The 23,429-nt window shown below is 45.1% G+C and overlaps 1 protein-coding gene and 1 pseudogene across 9 annotated transcripts in view; one reads left to right on the forward strand and one right to left on the reverse strand.

Annotated features, from left to right (window-relative positions):
- Window positions 1-455: 455 nt before the first annotated feature.
- On the reverse strand, window positions 456-2,345 carry LOC108584757 (annotated as a pseudogene). Its single transcript, XR_004182386.1, has one exon. The product of XR_004182386.1 is annotated as a collagen alpha-1(I) chain-like (transcript).
- The window catches only part of UBXN7 (UBX domain protein 7), a 78,585-nt gene continuing 56,179 nt past the window's right edge, over window positions 1,024-23,429 (forward strand). Inside the window, exons 1-2 of one of the 8 annotated variants that reach the window (XM_031663936.1) lie at window positions 1,062-1,168; window positions 3,591-3,731. In XM_031663936.1, coding sequence (XP_031519796.1) covers window positions 3,641-3,731 — 91 coding nt within the window. In that variant the 5' untranslated portion in view covers window positions 1,062-1,168; window positions 3,591-3,640. Of the gene's footprint in view, window positions 1,169-3,340; window positions 3,732-9,763; window positions 9,839-23,429 lie in introns of those variants that run through there. The other 7 variants (XM_031663942.1, XM_003895336.4, XM_031663941.1 and 4 more) reach the window with 7 other exon arrangements.

Consider the following 23,429-nt stretch of genomic DNA (forward strand, 5'->3'; position numbering starts at 1 on the left):
ATCATTAGATTTGAGCGCACCCCACTCATGTAACTGTTTTACAAAATAAAATTATTCAAGTAACACACGAATATATATATATATATATATATATATATATATATTTTTTTTTTTTTTGAGATGGATTCTTGATATATTTCCCAGTCTGGTCTCGAACTCCTTGCCTCAAGCGATTCTCCCACCTCAGCCTTCCAAAGTGCTGGGATTACAGTCATGAGCCACCGCGCCCGGCCAGTAATGTTTGTTTAAAAATAAAAAGATAAATAAGAAACTGGAAGTAAAGTCTGCTTTGACCATCGTGCCGATCGTTCTCCTCTCTGAAGGTAACCATTACCAGCGTTTTGAGCACACTTTTCCAGTCTCCTTTCTACATGTCTTCTCAACTCCATTGCATATACAGAGTTTCTTTTTATACACATGACACCTCTTGCGGTCTCACTAAGACGCTAACGGGAGACGTGATGGCCAATTTATTTAAGGAAAGCAGACTAAATAATCGCTGATGAAAACTCACTGGGTGTCAACCCTGCGCTAGGTGCTTTCTTTGGCATGAAGGGCTCTGGAATTTCACTCGCCACAGTCGATGAGCTGAGCCATTAGTCTAGAGGCTGGGGGGCGGGGACGGGGAGAGTCGCTTCAAAGCGAGGAGGCAGGGTTTGTATTTTGATGGGACCTAACAGAGCGCGGAGCAACTGCGAAGCAGAAAAAATACCGTTACCGGAGTTGGCCCTGTCAACAAAGCTCGCGAAGCTGAAATGCGAAATATCTGCCAAGACCGAAGCTTCCTTCGGAATGTAGGAATCGACACTGCGCCTGCGAGACTAGCCTTGGAGCCCGGAGAGGAAAGCACCAGCAGTGGTAAAAACGATGCACCGGTCAGGCAGCAACCGAGCAGCCAACCGGAGAGCGGGGAGCGCTCCGGCCCGGTGGGCAAGTGCGCCTGCGCAGACCGCTGGAGGGGGCCGGGAGGGGCGGGGCTTGGGGGCGGGGCTTGAGGGGCGGTCAATGCGCCTGCGCACCCCGCGCGGCGAGGTGGGGGAGGGCGGTCCGTGTGTGTCTGTGTTGTTGTTCGGCGGCGGCGGCGGCGGCGGTAAGATGGCTGCCCACGGGGGCTCCGCGGCGTCCTCGGCGCTGAAGGGGTTAATTCAACAGTTCACCGCCATCACCGGTAAGAGACGCGGTTACCGGAAGGTGGAGGGGGGGGCCCGGAGCGGGCGGCGGGTCTGCCCCGGGCTTCCCCTCACCTTCAGGCATTCCTCCTTCGGGCTTTACCCACAGCTCCCGTCCTCCCTCCTGAGGAAGAGGCGACGACGGCGTCGGGGTCTCCGGGTTCAGGCGGGAGACAGCCCCCGCGCTCCCGAGACCCTCGTTCTCTGTCTCCTAGTAGTGTGGAGGGAGATCCCCCAGCCCCCCGCCAGCCCAGACCTGGGAATGGGCCGAGTCCGCCGCCCCCGCCGGCCCGGGGACCCGGGGGCGGGAGGAGTGGGGGGCCGCACCCGGGCCACCGCCCTCCTCCTCCTCCTTCATCATCTCCCTTCTCGGTGCAGCCCTGCGGGGCGGTGCGTCTCCTCACCTCCGTTTTCCTTTCTTCCCCGGCCAGGTCATCCTGCCCCGGTCCCCGGCCTGCCCTTCCCCTTTCCGGGCCCCTCGGAGCCATCGCCGTGGCCCTGGCGGGTTCGGGCCCTCCCGCCTTCACGGCGAGGCCGGTGGGTTCGGCCGTGCCCGTCCACTTCCCGGGGGATAGGCCGCCAGAAGCGGGGGTGCCGAGGAGGACCCGGGGACTGCGGCTTAGAGGGAAGAATGAGGGGGACCCCGAAGCTGAATCGGGGAGGCCTGGAGGAATCCTGGGTGGCGTTTCCCACCTCCCCATAATAAAATCATAAAGACGGAGACGATGGCGCCGGGGCCTCCTGCTGATAAGATAGGGATGGCGGCAGAAACTTCTTTGAGAGAAAATCTGTTTCTGGGTGTCAGTATCCCCGAAACCCTAGGCCTAGGTTGTTCTCTCCCTTTGGACCCCTGCGAAGGGCACACGCAGATCCTCTTACCGCCTGGAGGAAAGGCCCTAAAGCCATTCTCTGAATTCTGTCTTGTTTCTCTCTGATGGTGCTGAACTTTTCTTGCATGAGTTATTAGAGGGCGGAGCAAATGATGAAGTGCTCTGTGGAGGGATTTGAGGGAAGAGTACTCCAGTGTGCCTGAGTGTAATTTTGCCGTTCTAGTTTGTCATTTTGGAAGGAGGTCAGAATGTTAGTTCCCTTTCTCAACGGATCTGTACTTTATCTCGGCATGTGTTAGATGCGGAGAATGTTTCCATGTTAATGTTCCTAGAGTTTAACGTGCAATATCTGGTTAAGTAAAATTTTATATTGTTTTAACTACTACAGGTTGTATACTAGTTAAAGTTTTATATTAAAGCTAGCTTTATTTTTTTTGCTTTGCAGTGATAATGAGATATTTGACGCATTGTTATCTAGCTTGTGGGCGTGGAACATCAGGTCAAAGTTAGTAAAGTAAAATTTGTAATGAAATTGGGGTGGAGGAGTTACATGATAACTTCTCTTAATATTTTTAAACTTTGTGATTGGATTATTGAAGATATAAAGGATTGAATTATTAAATATATAAAGGATTTCGTAATGTCTAACAAATCATTGCTGTGGAGAAGATTATTGTGTATATAAGTTAGTGTTGATGCGTTATGCTTATATAGAAAAATTTTCGCAGTGAATCTGATAGAGAAGTGAATATCACTATTAATCCTTTCTTTAGATTTCCTAGAGATAGTTTATGATGCCACTTGGGCCTGGCGCGGTGTCTCACACCTGTAATCCCAGCAGTTTGGGAGACGGAGGCTGGAGATTCACATGAGGCAAGGAGTTGGAAACCATCCTGGGCAAAACATAGTGAGGCCCCATCTATACAGAAAAAAAAAAGTGAGCTGGATGTAGTGGCACCGACATGTAGTCCCAGCTACTGGGGAGGCTGAGGTGAGAGGATTGCTTGAGCCTAGGAGTTCAAGGCTGCAGTGAGTTGATCATGCCACTGCACTCCATCCCTGGCAGGAGAGCAAGACCATTTCTCAAAAAACAAAAAGAAGGAAAAAAAGCCACATTATTATTATTATTTTGAGACAGAGTCTCGCTCTGTTGCCCAGGCTGGAGTGCAGTGGCACGGTCTCGGCTCACTGCAACCTCCACCTCCCAGGTCCAAGCGATTCTCCTGTCTCAGCCTCCCTAGTAGCTGGGACTACAGGCGCTTGCCACGAGGCCCGGCTAATTTTTGTATTTTTAGTAAAGACGGGGTTTCATCATGTTGGCCTGGCTGGTCTTAAACTCCTGTCCTCAAATGATCCACTCACCTCAGCCTCCCAAAGTGCTGGGATTACAGGCGTGAGCCACCGTGCCTGGCCCTAAAAGCCATTTAATTAATTTTCAGTTTCTTATGCTAATTACTACTCTTCCCAAACTCTGACTGGTTTAACGCCACTTTACTACTTCTGTTGCAACATTTTTATTAGGTGCACAAAAAAACCAAAGTGTGATGAGGTGAATTGACTCACTTAATTGCTTTAATTCTGTTTCTGTTAGTCTACACAGCTTGATTTCTGGATCAAGTTGGAGGCCTCAGTCAGTGGACAATGATACTGAAAATCTACAGAGGAAGATGCCTCAGAGCGTTCTTGAAATACTGTGAATTTCTATTGATAATTTTTGGGATTCTTCTTACAAGTTAGTGATTAACCATTAGAAACATATGATTGGTTTCTTTTTGCCTTTTTTACATGCCTTAAAAAGAATTTTTTTGGAGTTCTCTCCACATATGTTTAAATCGTAGTGTTTATGATTAAAAGGTATTTTACATTTATTAATTGCTGGATGAATTATAGTGACCTTAATCGCTTATGCTCTGATTTCACAGAGGTTTTACTTGGAAGCTCAACATTCTTGTAAAAACAAATGCATCATCAAAAATGTGAGTCCTTATTCCTTAGGCAGGAGGGAAAAAAAGAAAAAGAAAAAAATTAAAATAAATGTGAGTCTTATCTTTTCTTTGGCATTTAGAAATAGAACGGAAAATTGAAAGATTTTGGAAAAGTCTTATTTCTTACTGAATAGAACAGATCTCTCTCTGATTCAGTGAGTATGACATAATGACTGATTTTTTATTTTTATTTTTATTTTTTTTTGAGAGATGGAGGTCTCCTCTCTTTGTTGCCCAGGCTGTTTTCCAACTTCTGGGCTCAGCCATCCTCTTGCCTCAGCCCTCCCAGTAACTGGGGCTACAGGTGCACATCAGTGTGCCTGGTTCAGTAATGGCTGATTAAAAAAAGAGATTATTAAAAAGACAATATCATAATAACTTTTTTTGTTGTTGTTGTTGTTTTGAGATGAATTGGGTCTTACACTGCCACGCAGACTGAAGTGCAGTGGTCTGATCATGGCTCACTGCAGTCTCCTCCTCTTGGGTTCAGGCGATCCTCCCCCCTCAGCCTCCAGGGTAACTTTCTATATTTTTTGTGGAGACGGGTCTCACTTTGTTGTGCAGACTGGTCTTGAACTCCTAGGCTCAAGCAGTCCACCCACCTTGGCCTCCAAAAGTGCTGGGATTACAGGCGTGGGCCACTGCACCTGGCTGAAATAATTTTGATAAAAGGGAAAATAACTAATCCTCCTTCTCACAACAGCAATATTTGTTTTACATATTCCACTTCTTGTTTATGTACTTATTTTTACATTGTAGATCATAGTATATACAATTTCTGAGATTTCTTCTTCTTTTCTTTCTTTCTTTTTTTTTTTTTTTTTAAAGATGGTCTTGTTCTGTCACCCAGGCTGGAGTACTGGAGTACAGTGGCACAGTCATAGCTTGCTGCATCCTTTACTGTCTGGGCTCAGGTGATCTCCTGCCTCAGCCTTCAGAGCAAGTTAGGACTACAAGCGTGTGCTGCCATGCCCAACTAAAAGACACAGTTCTGGAATTCTCACTAACATTATGCCATAAACAGTTTTTGCATGGTCAGACTGATAAGCAGGTGGCCAAGAGAAGTTACGACCTTTGTAGTAACCATACTGAGAAGCTATATACAGCATGGTTTGCCATTTATGCTTGCTTTTTGGGCCCCCCCCCCACAGAATTTCACTAAGTCACCCAGTCTGGAGCGCAGTGGTGTGATTTCAGCTCACTGCTGCCTAAGAAAACCAGTCTTGTTACTTTTATAGTCATTCCACATTTTACAATACTACTGTTTGATCTCTGATTTATCATACATGGCTTTGAATTACTGTTGAACACTTTCAGAAGTCATATCAATTCTCAAAACATGAAGGAAAAATATGCGGCTGGATCTATTCTGAAATAGCAATTTTTAAAGAATGTTTTGAAGCCAGGTGTGGTGGCTCACACCTGTAATGCCAAGCACTTTGGGAGGCCAATGCGGGTGGATCACTGGAGTTCAGGAGCTTGAGACCAGCCTGGCCAACATGGTGAAACCCTGTATCTGCTAAAAATATAAAAATTAGCTGGGCATGGTGGTGCGCGCCTGTAATCCCAGCTACTCAGGAGGCTGAGGCAGGAGAATCTCGTGAACCCAGGAGACAGAGGTTGCAGTGAGCCGAGATCGGGCCACTGCACTCCAGCCTGGGCGACAGAGCGAGACTCTGTCTCAAAAAAATAAAATAAAATAAAATAAATAAAATAAAATAAAATAAAATGTATTTTGAGCCATGGCAGTATTCCATTAGCACCAACTTTGGGCTGACATCTACCACACATATAACTAGTGCACATGTGTAATCAGAGTAATTCATGGAGTGAAGGTGAGGGATACATAGACACTATAGAACAGGTGCAAAATAAACTAGAAGGTAAGGACAAATGTGAGGGCATAGAAAGTAGAGGCTAAGAAGAGTACAAGAGGTTACTGGTACAGAAATTCATAGAGCTTTGTGCATAGTGGCAATCACATACTTCAGAAAATTATAGAACCTCAGTTATAGAAGAGGCCTTAATCTTTCAAATTGTTGAGTGAGTACATGTTTATTATAAAAATTAGGAACTGTCATGTTTGTAGTATTTAGCTTGATGGCCAATTTCCATTCATATTCCTTTTTTTGTTTTTTGAGACGGAGTCTCACTCTGTGGCCCATGCTGGAGTGCAAAGGCATGATCTTAGCTCACTGCAGCCTCTGCCTCCTGGGTTCAAGCAATTCTCCTGTCTCAGCCTCCTGAGTAGCTGGGATTACAAGCATGCGCCACCGTGCTGGGCTCATTTTGTATTTTTAGTAGAGACTGGGTTTCTCCATTTTGGTCAGGTTGGTCTTGAACTCCTGAACTCAGGTGATCCTCCCGCCTTGGCCTCCCAAAGTGCTGGGATTATAGGTGTGAACCACTGTGCCCAGCCTCATTCATATTCTTTTGTATGGAACATTTCCTTTCTCTTGGGTTAATATTAAAATGTGAGGCCGGGCGCGGTGGCTCAAGCCTGTAATCTCAGCACTTTGGGAGGCCGAGACGGGTGGATCACGAGGTCAGGAGATCAAGACCATCCTGGCTAACACGGTGAAACCCCGTCTCTACTAAAAAATACAAAAAACTAGCCGGGCGGCGTGGTGGGCGCCTGTAGTCCCAGCTACTCGGGAGGCTGAGGCAGGAGAATGGCGTAAACCCAGGAGGCGGAGCTTGCAGTGAGCTGAGATCCGGCCACTGCACTCCAGCCTGGGCGGCAGAGCGAGACTCTGTCTCAAAATAAATAAATAAATAAATATTAAAATGTGATTAAGTTCTCTGTGTCTGGAAAGGTGGTCATAGATGTTAAGAGAAAACTTCAGGAATTTTAACAATAGTTTCAATAGGTGATAATTAAGTTTCAGAATTTCTTTTTTTTTTTTTTTTGAGACCAAGTCTCACCCTGTCACCCAGGCTGGAGTACAGTGGTGCGATCTTGGCTCACTGCAATCTGTGCCTCCCCAGTTCAAGTGATTCTCCTGCCTCAGCCTCCGTAGTGGCTGGGACCACAGACATGAATGCCCGGCTAAATTTTTTGTATTTTTAATGGAGATGGGGTTTCATCTTGTTGGCCAGGCTGGTCTCAAACTCTTGGCCTCAGGTGATCCACCGACCTCAGCCTCCCAAAGTGCTGGGATTACAGGTGTGAGCCACCACGCCTGGCTGAAGTTTCAGAAATTTAAGGGAGGTAATTTTGAGTTGCGAATGGAATCTTATTACTAAATTCATTATTTATTGATAGACTGCTATGTGCCAGGCGTGGTTCATATCTTAAGGCTACAATTGTGAGCAAGCCATGGTGTCTGTCCTCAGAAAGCTTAAAGGTTAACAGGAATAGAGACACATGAATAGGTATTAGAATCCAGTGAGAGAATGGTAAGGAGCTAATATGGGAGCACTAAAGAGGGAGGTCAAGAAAGGCTTCCCAGAAGAAATAATTTTTTATCTAAAATCTGGAAGATGTTTCTGGTAGGAGGAACGTGCAGAGACTTGGAAGAGAATTGGGCAGACATATATACAGACAGAGATGAGAGAGGTGAGACAATAGGTTTAGGGAATTGATAATTCCAAATGAGTAAAGCACAGCTAGTGCAATAAATGGACTTCAGGAGATAAATGAGAGATTGGATTGGGCCTTGTAAGCGATGTTAAAAAAAATCTTGGCTTTATTCTGAGAATAGTGGGGAATCAAGGGTTTTATTTAGAAGAGTGAGACTGGGCACTGTGACTCACACCTATAATTCCTGCACTTTGGGAGGCTGAGGTGGGAGGATCCCTTAAGGCCAGGAACTTGAGATCAGCCTGGGCAGCATAGTGAGACCCCATCTCTACAAAATATATTAAAAGTGTATTTATTATAAAGGAATTACATCTGATTTGGCCTTTTTTTTTTTTTTTTTTTGAGACGGAGTCTCGCTCTGTTGCCCAGGCTGGAGTGCAGTGGCGCAATCTCGGCTCACTGCAAGCTCCGCTTCTCGGGTTCACGCCATTCTCCTGCCTCAGCCTCCTGAGTAGCTGGGACTACAGGCGCCCGCCACCGCGCCCGGCTAATTTTTTTGTATTTTTAGTAGCGACGGGGTTTCACCGTGGTCTCGATCTCCTGACCTTGTGATCCGCCCGCCTCAGCCTCCCAAAGTGCTGGGATTACAGGCGTGAGCCACCGCGCCCGGCCTTTTTTTTTTTTAAGAAAGAGTTACTTGGCTGTAGTGGAGAAGAGATAGGTTCAGAGATCAGTATTGTATAATCAGTATAATACTGTTGTATTAACCCAGGAAAGATAGATAGTGGTGTCCTGAAAAAAAGTTAGTGGCAGAGAAGTGGACTCCAAAAGATAAGGGAAGAAATCAGAGTTAAAATGAAGTTTAGGATTCTGTTTTAGACACCTAGGTATGTAACAGTGCTATTTATGAAGGTATGGAATAGCAAGGTGTGGGGAAAGGTGTGGGGAGAAGGTGGTTAGCTCAGTTTTGGATAAGTTAAGGTGCTGCTGATAAGACTTCCAAATGGAGCTGTTCAAGCAGGTGAATATTTGGATCTAGAAAGAAGTGTGAGAAATCTGTCATATTGATGGCAGTTAAAGTTATAAAAATGGGGCTGGGCGCGGTGGCTCACACCTGTAATCCCAGCACTTTGGGAGGCCAAGGTGGGTGGATCACCTGAGGTCAGGAGTTTGAGACTAGCCTGACCAACATGGTGAAACCCCATCTCTACTAAAAATACAAAATTAGCCGGACATGGTGGTGTGTGCCTGTAATCCCAGCCAATCAGGAGATTGAGGCAGGAGAATTGCTTGAACCTGGGAGGCGGAGGTTGTAGTGAGCCAAGATCGCTCCATTGCTCTCCAACCTGGGCGACAGAGCGAGACTCTGTCTTAAAAAAAAAAAAAAAAAAAGTTGTAAAAATGGATGAGGCAAGGCCTAGTGGCTCACACCTGTAATCCTAGCACTTTGGGATGCCAAGGTGGAAGGATTACTTGAGGTCAGAAATTCAAGAGCAGCTTGGACAACATAGCAAAGAGCCTGTCTCTACAAAAAGTAAAAAAAAAATTAACTGGGCCTGGTGGTGCGTGCCTGTAATCCTGGTTGACTTGGGAAGATTGCTTGAGCCCAGAACTTTGAGGGTACAGTGAGCTATGCTCCTGCTGCTACCCTCCAGCCTGGGTGACAGAGAGAGACCTTGTCTCTAAAAAAAAAAAAAAATTAGGAAAAGAGAAAGGATGGCATCTTGCAGGAGAGAGTGTAGTGTGGGAAATAGTAGACTCCAGGACACAATGCTGAAGGGACACCAACATCTGGGGGACTGCAAAGAGGAAAGTGCAGAGAAGACTCAGGAAAAACCAAAGATGTAGGAGGAAAACCAGGAGAATATCATGGCACTTAAAACATCAGGAGTGGCCACGCATGGTGGCTCACACCTGTAATCCCAGCACTTTGGGAGGCTGAGGCGGGTGGATCACACGAGGTTAGGAGTTTGAGACCAGCCTGGCCAATATGGTGAAACCCTGTCTCCACTAAATATACAAAAAATGAGCTGGGCATGGTGGTGAGCTCCTGTAATCCCAGCTACTTGGGAGGCTGAGGCAGGAGAATCGCTGGAACCTGAGAGGCGGAGCTTGCAGTGAGCCGAGATCGTGCCACTGCATTCCAGCCTGGGCAAGATGAGAGTGTGACTCTGTCTCAAAAGAAAAAGAAAAGAAAAGTGAAAAATTATTTTATAAATGGAATAATGATTACTCTCTAATTTGTCCTTTGTTTAGCTAACACAATTAGCTTCAAGATGGCTCTCTTCTGTCCCTGTGGTACTTCAGAATCTTAGTGTTGATAAAATTCACGTAAGTGCTCCAAGGTACTTTGGGTTTATCCACTCACCCTGTCAGGTGGATAAGTCAGATGGGGGTTGAAGGCCAGGCAGGTAAGCAACTGGTCTCCAAGACTGGGATTGTCCTGCTATGCCCCACCTTATGCTCCCTGAGGCTCTGAGCCGAGTTTCAGGCCTCTGCCATGTCCCTACTCTTCCATGCCCCAGCTCCATAGTTTCCCAAGGATACAGTGAAGCCACCTGGCACCTGATGGTCAGGCAGGAGGGGAACAAGTACCCCAGTGCCCATCACAGCCAAGAAAAGAGGCACAGTGGCCAGGCCACAATCTGGAGCGGGTGAGGGGGCCAGCTCCACCCATCCCAGTGGGATACCTGGCCCTGCAGCTCCAGAGAGGGTCCGCTGGCCCACACAGGCACTATCCACACGCTCCTCTCAGGGACCGGCTTGTTGGAGGGCTTGTTGCCAATGTTCTTATACATGATAGATGCTCAGTAAATGTTTGCTGGTGTGGAAACATTTACGCGTTGCGGCGGCCTGCCAGTTTAGCCCACATGCCTGGCCTTCTGCCCTCCCTCCCCAGGGCAGCTGTACCTCAGCCCCTTGTGGTAGAGATGATCCCCAGACCAGGTGGTGACGGGCCCCGCTAGGTTGGGCTGTTGTGTCCTCTGGCTGTGGCTTGGTCAGGCTGGCGTGCAGCCAGGCGAGGACTTGGCGGGCTGGGCTGCCTATAGCCTAATCTGTTTTTAGTCTCCTGTTTTCCAGAATGTCATGTAAGTGGAATCACAATATGTAGCCTTTTGAGTCTGCCTTCTTGCTCTTAAGCTTTTGCATTTGAGATTCATTCATGTTGTCGTGGTTCGTAGTTCCTTCCTATTTATTGGGGAATAGTATACCATTGTATAGTTATACTGTGGTTTGTGTATGCATTTATCAAATGAAGGATACTTTCCAGTTTGGGGATATTATAAATAAAGCCAGAAACAGTAGTGTACAAGTGTGTGAATATCTTTTGAAAAATACCTAGGAGTGTGTTTATTGGATCGTATAATAATAGTTATATTAACTTTCTAAGAAGCTGACAAAGAATTTGTGGCTTTCTGGTATAGTGACTTTCTAAAGTCACTTTGGAAAGTATAGTGGCTTTGAGAGGCTGTGGGAGGATTGCTGGAGGCCAGGAGTTTGACGCCAACCTGGACAACAAAGGAGACCCCCCCCCCCATCTCTATTAAAAAAATAAGAATAGTCCGGGCGCGATGGCTCACGCCTGTAATCCCAGCACTTTGGGAGGCCTAGGCGGGCGGATCACGAGGTAAGGAGATCAAGACCATCCTGGCTAACACGGTGGAACCCCCGTCTCTACTGAAAAATAGAAAAAATTAGCTGGGCGTAGCGTCAGGCGCCTGTAGTCCCAGCTACTCGGGAGGCTGAGGCAGGAGAATGGCGTGAACCTGGGAGGCGGAGCTTCCAGTGAGCCAAGATGGCGCCACCGCACTCCAGCCTGGGCGACAGCGAGACTATGTCTCAAAAAAAAATTAAAAAATAAAAATAATAGTAATAATAAAAGAGAGTTCCAGTTGTTCTGCATTCTTGCCATCATTTGGTATTTTTAGTTGTCTTTTTTTTTTTCTTTTGGTACAAGATCTCACTCTCTTGCCCAGGGTGGAGTGCAGCCGTGTTGTCGTAGCTTACTGCAGCCTCAAGCTCGTGGGGTCAAGTGATCCTCCTGCCTCAGCCTCCTATGTAGTTGGGACTACAGGCACACACCACCATGCCCAGCTAATGTTTTATTTTCTGTATAGATGAGGTCTTCCTGTGTTGCCCAGGCTGGTCTCAAACTCCTGCCTTGGTCTCCCACAGTGCTGGGGTTACCGGTGTGAGCCTCCACGCCTGGGGTTGTTTTGTTTGTTTGTTTTTTGTTTTTGAGATGGAGTCTCACCCTGTCACCCAGGCTGGAGTGCAGTGGCGTGATCTCGGTTTATTGCAACCTCTGCCTCCTGGGTTCAAGCGATTCTCCTGCCTCACCCTCCCAAGTAACTGGGACTACAGGCGCACACCACCATGCCTGGATAATTTTTGTATTTTTATTAGAGACAGGGTTTCACCATGTTGGGCAATCTGGTCTTGAACTCCTGGCCTCAAGTGATCTGCCCGCCTCAACCTCTCAAAGTGTTGGGATTACTATGAGCTACGATGCCTGGCCATTTTTTTAAAGCTATTTCAATAAGTGTGTAATGGTATGTCATTGTGGTCGTAATTTGCGTTTCTCAGATGACTAATGATATGGGGCATTTTTCATGTAATAACGTACCATCTATAAATCTTTTTTTTGAGATGGAGTCTTGCTCTGTTGCCAGGCTGGAGTGCAGTGGTGTGATCTCGGCTCACTGCAGCTTCCACCTCCCAAGTTCAAGCTGTTCTCCTGCCTCAGCCTCCCAAGTAGCTGGGATACAGGCGCCCGCCACCACACCCAGCTAATTTTTTGTATTTTTAGTAGAGACAGGGGTTTCATCATGTTGGCCAGGATGGTCTTGATCTCCTGACCTTGTGATCCTCCTGCCTTGGCCTCCCAAAGTGCTGGGATTACGGGTGTGAGCCAGCGTGCCTGGCCACCATCCATAAATCTTTCACGCCCCAACTTTTAATTATTAGATTCAACAGACATAAAATTACTCTATCAAATTGCTGTAAATGTTTCTGAATGCTTCCACTGGAATTTATATTTTTATCTTGTCACAGACTAGTAAGAGATAGCTGGTCTAAGGACTACCGTTTGGGTAGCACTGGCCTAGGTGATGGCAGAACAGGAACTGGAACTCGGGCATCTTGGCTTCTAGGCTCATGCATTTCCCACCATTAGCACTAGTTCCCGCACCACTGGTTCCTTTTGTGAACTGATGAATGTTTGCCTTATCTATCCCCTAACTTAATAATTCGATTTCTCTGTACTCACTTAGTTTTTTTTGGTATGCATTTAAAAATGTTTTCAATATTTGAAAACTTAAAAACTCCAGGATTAGAGGCTGAGGTTAAAATTTCAGCTTATTTCTCACAACTATCATCCACTCCCATATCCTTGGCAAGTAGTTTAGCTTACTTTGGTATCATTGCTGGGGAAAATGTGGAATGGAAAAGTAACCTCTTGTCTCTGTCATTTCTGTACAGGGGTGAGGATGATTGTTTTCAAAGTCTCTGTGACTGCTGTACTTTGGTTTCTGGATGGTAGTGAAGAGATGATCACTGTCCTTCTTTTGGCACTGAGAGTAGTGTAGACAGTGTGCGTAAGAATATATATAAACTAGAAGATAGCAGCATGAAAATGGCCATCATAAATTGTGTGCCACGGCTGGGCTAAGTAATGCCCTTTGGTGCCATTCATTAGCAAGTGTAAGACAGATGCAGAAAAGGACAGATAAAGGAAGTTTCAGAAGGGGGTTCATGTGGTGAGAAACAAAGTAGGACTCCTGTCATGGGGTGTAGATGACTGGATTAGATTAAGCTACCCTGCCGCTGCCTACAATATTGGAGCCTCAAAATAAGCCCGTTTTTAATTTTTTTTTTCTTTTTTTGTTTTTGAGACGGAGTCTTGCTCTGTCACTAAGGCTGGAGTCAATGGCGCAGTCTTGGCTCACTGCAACCTCCACCTCCCAGGGTCAAACGATTCTCCTGCCTCAGACTCCTGAGTAGCTGGGATTACAGGCGCGCATTACCACGACTGGCTAATTTTTTTGGTACTTACAGTAGAGATGGGGTATCACCATGTTGGCTGGTTTCTCCTGACTTCAGGTGATCCGTCCACCTTGGCCTCCCAAAGTGCTGGGATTACAGACGTGAGACACCGTGCCCAGTCCCAGTAAGCCCATTTTTAACAAGTTTGCAAATAGTTTAAATCTGTAAACTTGTCAAACTTGTTTTATTAGCCCCCGCTTAAAAAAAAAAAAAAAAGTTATGTTCTTCTAACTGCAGTAAGATAGAAGTCCAAATTCTTTACAGCTGATCCATCAGTAATTGTTAAGTACCTCTCGGGTGTATAGGTAAAATGTGTAACTTCACTAAACTTGTTTATCACTGTTCCTTGCCTTACATCATTTAGCCCTCCTTACTTTTCAACCTCTTCCCTTTCAGTTAACCTTCACTTCTTCATATTCCTCTGTGTAGCTCAGTGATAGTGTTATTGGCAATTGCAGTAGGACAGTTCTATCCATTCCAGAAGTTTAACACTTTTAGTTGCCTTGCTGACAAATTACAGCAAATTGAGTGGTTTAACACACATTTATTCTGTCATGGTTCTGGAGGCTGGAAGTCTGAAATAAAGGTTCGAGTAGTCTTTTGGGGGACATTTTTCAGTCCACCACATCACCCCTGGCTTCTCTCCACGAAATTCCAGTAGTGTCCCCAACTCCCCAGGCATGAAACACCAAAAATGGTCTCTCATGTTACTGAATGCCTCCAGGGCTTCGACACTGAGAACCACCGGAACCTTTAATTCTCTTTCAGTTAGCTCCTGTTTCTAAAATGATTCACTAAGTGTTACGCTAAGAACAACTGATGATACAGGAACAGATGGCTTAGTTTGGCTTTATTTAAGAAAGTGAATGGTATACTTTGCTTCATGGACTTCTTTCTAGCACTACCTTTGTTCAGACTTACCAAGATTTAGCATGTGCTTCCTTTTTAAAAAATCTGCGTATGTAGTGGCACTTTTTTTGGAAAGCTCTTGCAGGTCACTGTCCTGACAGAATCCAAAGATGGAAGTCATCCTGTCACATTATTTATTTATTTATTTAGAGATAGGGTCTTGCTCTGTTGCCCAGGCTGGAGTGCAGTGGCGTGATCTTGGCTCACTGCAACCTACGCCTTCTGGGTTCAAGTCATTCTCCCACCTTGGCCTCCCCAGTAGCTGGGACTACCGACGCCCACCACCAGGCCCGGCTAATTTTGGTTATTTTTAGTAGAGATGGGGTTTCGCCATGTGGGCCAGGCTGGTCTCCAACTCCTGGCCTCAAGTGATCCGCCCACCTCGGCCTCCCAAAGTGCTGGGATTACAGGCATGAGCCACCATGCCTGACCTTGGATTGTTACCAGTGGTATGGTAGCACCATCTCGGGAATATGCTCCCTAAAGGTTAGGTTCTCACGTTAAATGGTTGTGTGAAGACTGTAGAAAGGATGGCAAAATAGTCTTTCCCCATCCTCTAACTCTGGACCCTGAGTGTTGACATCATCTGCCCCAAAATATTACAGTTGTTATTTCCTTTACTATAGTTTTATTTGTTGTGCGTTGTAATGCCATTCGCTGTAGAATCCTTTTAATAAATTCTCTTGTAATGTTTAACTCTATAGACCTATGAATCTTAGAAATTTTAGAATACATACTGTACTTCTCTTTATATCAGCATTTATATCAGCTCTCAATGCTTCTCAGTCACACTGGAGTGCTGTTACAGATTTCTTTGAAGCAGATCCCTTGCATGTATCATTTTCTCTATGCATACCATTCACTTTCTAGTGTAACAGTTTTTTGCTGTCTTCATTGTACTGCTCTTAAAAAAAATGAGTGTTTAACTTGAATGAGACACATATTCACAGCATCAGATGAGTGAGAAAAAGAAAAATGAGATGTCTTTCTCTGCCTGTTTACTGTCAAAAATGTATTTCTCCATAAGCTATATATATTCACACTTTATACGTCCATGTCATTTACATATAGAGTACTGTAAACTTGGGACTGTCTGTCCATCTCCCTCCCTCCCTTCCTTCTTTGTCTTGTCTTCTTTTCTTTCTTGAGACGGAGTCTTGCTCTGTCACCCAGGCTGGAGTGCAGTTGCATGATCTTGGCTCACAGCAACCTCTGCCTCCTGGGTTCCAGCGATTCTCCCACCCCAGCCTCCCGAGTAGCTGGGATTACAGACTCCTACCATCATGCCCAGCTAATTTTGTGTTTTTAGTAGAGACAGGGTTTCACATGTTGGTCAGGCTGGTCTTGAACTCCTGACTTCAAGTGAGCCACCGTGCCTGGCCAGTCTATTAATAGCTAACTGCTAATTGAGAGGTATCCCAAGTTCTTTAATGTGAATTTTTTTTTTTCTTTAAGAGACAGGATTTTACTCTGTCACCCAGGTTGGAGTGGTATGATCATAGCTCACAGCAGCCTCAAAACTCCTGGACTTAAGCAATCCTTCCACCTCAGCCTCCCGAGTAGCTGGGACTATAGGCACTTGCCACCACGCCTGGCTAATCTTTTTATTTTTTGTAGAGATGGGAGTTTTTTACCATGTTGCCCAGACTGGTCTCAAACTTGTGAGCTCAAGCAATCTGTCTGCCTCCGCCTTCCAAAGTGTTGGGATTACAGCATGAGCCACCACGCCCAGCTGAATTCTCTTTTTTTTTTTTTTGAGACGGAGTCTCGCTCTGTTGACCAGGCTGGAGTGCAGTGGCCGGATCTCAGCTCACTGCAAGCTCGGCCTCCCGGGTTTACGCCATTCTCCTGCCTCAGCTTCCCGAGTAGCTGGGATTACAGGCGCCCGCCACCTCACCCAGCTAATTTTTTGTATTTTTTTGGTAGAGACAGGGTTTCACCGTGTTAGCCAGGATGGTCTCGATCTCCTGCCTCGTGATCCACCCGTCTCGGCCTCCCAAAGTGCTGGGATTACAGGCTTGAGCCACCGCGCCCGGCCTGAATTCTCTTAATTCACAGTAGCACTTCATGAAGTTGATAAATCCTCATTTTATAACTGAGGAAACTGATGCCTAGAGAAATTAGTAACTTACTCAGAGTCACACTAGTGAATGACAGAAGTAGGAGTCAAACCCAGGTTTATCTGAGTAGTTTCCAGGCTCTTACTAAATCATGTCTATTCTGTACTCCTTAGCATGAGTACAGAAAGGAATTTGAAGAATATTTTCTCTTTGTTACTGGGCATAAGACAGGGCAGAGGCAGGCCGGGCGCGGTGGGCTCACGCCTGTAATCCCAGTACTTTGGGAGGCCAAGGTGGGTGGATCATGAGGTCAGGAGATCGAGACCATGCTGGCTAACACAGTGAAACCCCATCTCTACTAAAAATATGAAAAAATTAGCCAGGCGTGGTGGCGGGCGCCTATAGTCCCAGCTACTCCGGAGGCTGAGGCAGGAGAATGGCGCAAACCCGGGAGGTGGAGCTGGCAGTGAGCCGAGATCGCGCCACTGCACTCCGGTCTGGGGGACAGAGCGAGACTCCGTCTCAAAAAAAAAAAAAAAAAAAAGGCAGGGCAGAGGCAAAGGTTTTTATACATTAATTTTAACTTCTTGCTGTGTCTGTGGCTCCAGGTGCTTAATGTCTTTTCATGCCCTAAGTTGCCCTCACGTGGTACTGCAGGCCTTTCTGACCTCGTCCCTGAAAGGCGCTTGTGACACTAAAGCTACTTACATCCCTCTTCTTCTAAATCAACACCCTTTTCCTCTATGTATCAACTCTAAATTCATTGTTACTAGCTTCTAAGAGAAGGCAATATGATTGAATTAATTTAGATTATGAAATGATTGATACATCCTTAACCCTAGTAAGTCTTCATATTTTTAAAGAGGATGTTTGTTTACCCAAATTAATCTCTGAATTGGAAGTATTTTAGGCAGCATAATAACATGAAAAAAAAGTAGGCACTTAGGAAAAGACTTTTGGGCTAGGCAGACTAAAATGTTGACAGGTCTGCTGCTTGAGGATTGACTTCACAAGTTCTGATTCTCATCAGAACCCACAAATTCTCTAAATGGTTCCCCTGGCAGTGGCATTGGAGTTCTGGTAGGTGAAGGGTGGTGGAAAGGGTGGCAACAATATGCAGTGGCATTTTTAAGTTGAATTTCCTTTTTTTTTTTTTTTTTTTTGAGACAGTCTTGCTCAGTCGCCCAGGCTGGAGTGCAGTGGTGTGATCTCAGCTCACTGCAACCTCCGCCTCCTGGGTTCAAGTGATTCTCCCGTAGCTGGCATTATACGCTCCTACCATCGTGCCTGGCCAATTTTTGCAGAGATGGAGTTTCACCATGTTGGCCAGGCTAGTCTCAAACTCCTGACCTCAGGTGATCTGCCCCTCTCAGCCTCCCGAAGTGCTGGGATTACAGGCGTGAGCCACCATGCCTGGTATAAGTTGAATTTCCTATGACCAGATAAGTTTGTGAGTGAAAGTAGCCAGCATTGGTTGCTGTTACGGCAGAAGTGAGTTTAACTTCACCATCAACATGTTCTTTCTGCTTTTTTATGGTGCTGTAGTGCAGTATGAGCACTTAGACAAGAGCCACAATAGTGTAAACTTGGCCACTGAGTTCTCTGAAAAGAAAGTTTGGTCCATACCTTGAGAAGCTAGTTTTAGGGTTCATTGGGAGGCAGATGTTAACAGATTGTGCATCTCTGCTAGAACAAGCAGCCAACAGTAGTCTTCCTGTAAGAAACCTTTAATTTTCAGCTGCTGTCTAAATTAAAATGGTAGAGTACAGTAGTCACTGAACTTTTTTTTTTTTTTTTCCGAGACAGAATCTCGTACTGTCTCCCAGGCTGGAGTGCAGTGGCACGATATGGGCCCACTGAAAGCTCCGCCTCCTGAGTTCACGCCATTCTCCTGCCCCAGCCTCCCGAGTAGCTGGGACTGCAGGTGCCCGCCACCATGCCTGGCTAATTTTTTGTATTTTTTTAGTGGAGACGGGGTTTCACTGTTAGCCAGGAGAGTGTCCATCTCCTGACCTCGTGATCTGCCCGCCTCAGCCTCCCAAAGTGCTGGGATTACAGACGTGAGCCACCACGCCCAGCCTTTTTTTTTTTTTTTTGAGATGGGAGTCTCGTTCTGTTGCCAGGCTGGAGTGCAGTAGCGCAATCTCAGCTCACCGCAACCTCTGACGCCCTGGTTGAAGCGATTTTCCCACTTCAGACTCCCAAGTAGCCGGGATTACAGGCACACGCCACCACACCCAGCTATTTTTTTTTGTATCTTTTTAGTAGAGATGGGGTTTCACCATGTTGGCCAGGATGGTCTTGATCTCCTGACCTCGTGATCCACCCGTCTTGGCCTCCCAAAGTGCTGGGATTACAGGCGTGAGCCACTATGCCCAGCCCCCTGAACTTTTATAGACTAGCATTTAAGAAGTATGATAATATGGCCGGGCGCGGTGGCTCACGCCTGCAATCCCAGCACTTTGGGAGGCCGAGGTGGGCAGATCACAAGGTCAGGAGATCGAGACCATCCTGGCCAACACAGTGAAACCCCATCTCTACTAAAAATACAAAAATTAGTTGAGCATGGTGGTGGCGCCTGTAGTCCCAGCTACTCGGGAGGCTGAGGCAGGAGAACCGGTTGAACCTGGGAGACGGAGGTTGCAGTGAGGCAAGATGGCGCCACTGCACTCCAGCCTGGGCAACAGAGCGAGACTCTGTCTCAAAAAAAAAAAAAGAAGAAGAAGAAGTATGATAATACAACACAATGTAACTGGAGACAGTGTACAAATATTAGGGAAACACTGAAAGCCTCAGGTTTTATGAATAAGAATATGGTAGCATATGTGTCTTGAAATTGTTTATCAAATTTGTGCTGTTTTTGCCCGAAGAATTTTTATTTAGTTGCATAACATAAGGTTGGCTGTGGGGATATTAGAACTTTTCCTTTCCTTCAAAAAGTTGCATTTGTGTTTTTGTTTTGATATTTCATTTTTTAAAGTGTTTTGTGATATTTAGAATGTTAAATTTGTATATACTACAATTTAACTTTTGGTTCAGCTCCACTGAGAACTTAGGAAGAAGTAACTGGGATGACAAAAGTGAGATCTGGGCTAGTTGAGTGAGCTTTTAAAGTTTGAGAGACAGAAGAGCTAGCAGAGACAAGGGTAGAAATTATGACTCACTGGAAAAGTATATATTTGTTCCTGCTTCAGAGTGAGGAGGGAGGGGAAATGTTCAGAACGTAACAGAAAGGTGGGTGTTTGGTTTGTTGTCCCAACTGCTATCCAAATCATGCAAAGATAGGGCTTTATAAAGTCCTACCAAGGGAACTGCCTAGATGATGCCGGTAGGTCCATGTGGCTGAGGGGATGGTACAGAGGTGAGATGAGAGTAGAGGGATATAAAATGGGAGGGGTAAGGAACAAATTTTGTATGCAGCTTGAGAGGGATTAAAACTTTTCCAATCAGTAAGACAGAACCGTTGAAATAGGAAGATAGACAATTGAACTTACATTATTTTGCTGTGTTGGAGGTACACCTGGCCCTCCATATCCATGGGTTCTGTATTGGTGAATTTAGCCTGTGTATTGAAAATATTCAGGGAAAAGACCAGGTGCAGTGCAGTGGCGCATGCCTCGTAATCCCAACACTTTGGGAGGCCAAGGTGGGCAGATCACCTGAGGTCAGGAGTTCAGGACCAGCCTGGCCAACATGGCGAAACCCTGTCTCTACTAAACATACAAAATTAGCTGGGTGTGTTGGCAGACGCCTGTAATCCCAGCTACCTGGGAGGCTGAGGCAGGAGAATTGCTTGAACCTGGGAGACAGAGGTTGCAGTGAGCAGAGATGGTACCACTGTACTCCAGCAAAAAGAAACAAAATATTCAGGGAAACAGAAAACATTGTTGCATCTCTACTGAACACTTACAGACTTTTCTGTTTGTTATTATTTTCTACAGTATAACAACTGTTTACATTGTATTAGGTACAGTGTAATAGCATTTACATTGTATTAGATGCTATAAGTAATCTAGAGATGATTTAAAGTATAGATTGTTTGCAAATACTGTACCATTTTGTATGAAGAACTTGAACATTCTCAAATTTTGGTATTTGGGCGGTAATGGAACCAATGCCCCATGGATACCGGAGGGATGACATATTATATATCAAAGGGGGCCAAGAGGTGTGAGATACAGTAATTCATGTAAGAGATGTTGAGGGCTTGAGCTAAGACTGTGGCAGTGGACATAGGAAAGGCTGGATAGGAGTGTATTAACTAGAAGGAACTGTAGGCCTCTTTGGTTAACTGATGGGATGTTCACTTGGGGGAGTAAGAAGTCTAAGGATGTTTCTCAAGTTTAAGTAATGTATGAAGCTCTTTGGAAAAACCTCCCTGGTCCTGTGTAACTTAAATTACCATATATGCCCCGATAAAAGGCAGACTCCAAATGAAAGGCAATTGTTTTTCTCTAATTTCCCAAAAGGGTGTTTGTTTTTTCAATTTTTATAATTGTATTAACATCTACATAACAAAATTTATCATTTTAACCTTTTTTTGAGACTGAGTTTCGCTCTTGTTGCCCAGGCTGGAGTGCAATGGAGTGACCTCAGCTCACTGCAACCTTTGCCTCCTGGGTTCAAGCGCTTCTCCTCCCTCAGCCTCCCTAGTAGCTAGAATTACAGGTGCCCACCACACCCGGCTAATTTTTGTATTTTTTAGTAGAGACAGGGTTTTACCATGTTGGCCAGGCTGGTCTCAAACTCCTGACCTCAAGTGATCTGCCCACATCAGCCCCCTAAAGTGCTAGGATTACAGCTGCGAGCTACCGTGCTTGGCCCATTTTAACCATTTTTAAGGGTACAGTTCAGTGGTATTAAATACATTAATAATGTGTAACCATTACCACCGACCCTCTCTATAACTCTTTGTCTTGTAAAACTAAAACTGTATACCCATTGAACAATAACTCCCTACTCCTCATTCTACCTTCCTCCAGCCCCTGGCAACCATCATTCTACTTTCTGACTGTGATTTTTAGTGCTCTAAATATCTCACATAAGTGGAATCATACAGCATTTGTATTTTTGTGACTGGCTTATTTCACTTAGCATAATGTCCTCAAGGTTCATTCATGTCAGAATTTCTTTCCTTTTTAAGGCTCTATGATATTCCGTTGTATGAATATACTACTTTAGTTTATCCATTCATGTGTTGGTGGGTACTTGGGTGGCTTCCATGTTTTACCTACTGTGAATAATGCTGTTATGAAAATGGGCATGTAAATATCTTTTTGAGACCCTGCTTTCAGTTCTCTGGGTATATCGCCAGAAGTGAAATTACTGGATCATATGGTAATTCTGTTGTTAGTTTTTTGAGGAATCACCATAGTTTTCCACCCTAGTTGTACCATTTTATATTCCCATCAAGAGTGCATAGTGGTTCCAGTTTCTCCACATCCTCACCCACACTTGTTATTTTTTGTTTTTTACTAGTAGCCTTTTTAATGGATATAACCTGGTACTAAAAAAACAGTTGACTGTCAACTATGTGCGTTTCTAGAGATTTAAGTGAAATGATCAGGTGCTTTCTTGGGTAATTTTTATTGATTTAACATTATTACACACATTGTATATTCATGCTTTTTTTTTTTGGAGATGAAGTCTCGTTCTGTCACCCAAACTGAAGTGCAGTGGTGTGATCTCAGCTTGCTGTAACCTCCGCCTGTTGGATTCAAGAGATTTCCCTGCCTCAGCCTCCCTAGTAGCTGAGATTTCAGATGCCTGCCACCATGCCTGGCTGATTTTTGTATTTCTAGTAGAAGACGGGGTTTCACCCTGTTGGCCAGGCTGGTCTGGAACTCCTGAGCTCAAATGATGTGCCTGCCTCAACCTCCCAAAGTGCCAGGTTTACAGGCACGAGCCACTGCACCTGGCTGCCTTTTTTCAGTCATATTTTATGAAATGAGTTTATTCAGTTGTTTTCATTTGCACCTTAAATATATATCTTTATCAGTTTTCAGAAAAGACTATAGCTACTCCATGTCATCTGCTAGTTTATTTGTTTTTGAGATGAAATCTTACTCTTGTGCCCCAGGCTGGAGTGCAACGGCTCACTGCAACCTCTGCTCCCAGGCTAAGTGATTCTTCTGCCTCAGCCTCCCCAGTAGCTGGAATTACAAGCACCTGCCACCACGTCTGGCTAATTTTTGCATTTTTAGTAGAGAAGGGGTTTCACCATGTTGGTCAGGCTGGTCTTGAACTCCTGACCTCAGCTAATCTGCCTGCCTTGGCCTCCCAAAGTGCTGGGATTACAGGTGTGAGCCACTGTGCTCGGCCATCCGCTAGTTTTTTGAAGCATGTTATTTTCACTTCTTTTTAAATCTATCTTAAATCCATTAATCCAGCGTATCCATTTGCTATTTATTTCCAGAATGTAACCATACTGCTTTATAAATTAATTTTAAAACATAAGTATATGCACAAAGTACAAAATTAAATTGTTATGAAAGGGTTGCCAGTGGTTTTGACTAAGGCCTGCTCCCTCTGTCTCTAGTGTATAGCTAATGAGTTAAAGTACTATGAGATATCACTAAGTTTATCAGACATTGATCACATGCAAGCAAGCCTGATGCCAGGTGCTGGGAGATACCGAGGCAAGAAAACCAGTTCCTCTGTTCAAGAACCGTCTATTCTTTTAGGGGAGCCAGAAAATAAACCAGCATTTACTAGTAGTATATCCATGGATATAATAGAACGTTATCTCAGGGATGGGAATGGGCAGGTAGGCGAGTATACAAATGAACAAAGTAACATTTCTGTTGATTTCAGCATGCATGAACTAGATGAGGGGATGATGGGGAGGATAAGGGCATTCCAAGCAGGTAATGAATTTGACTATAGTAAACTATGTAGGATGAGGAAGA

Source organism: Papio anubis, chromosome 2 (assembly GCF_008728515.1).
Source record: "Papio anubis isolate 15944 chromosome 2, Panubis1.0, whole genome shotgun sequence".
Taxonomy (NCBI): domain Eukaryota; kingdom Metazoa; phylum Chordata; class Mammalia; order Primates; family Cercopithecidae; genus Papio; species Papio anubis.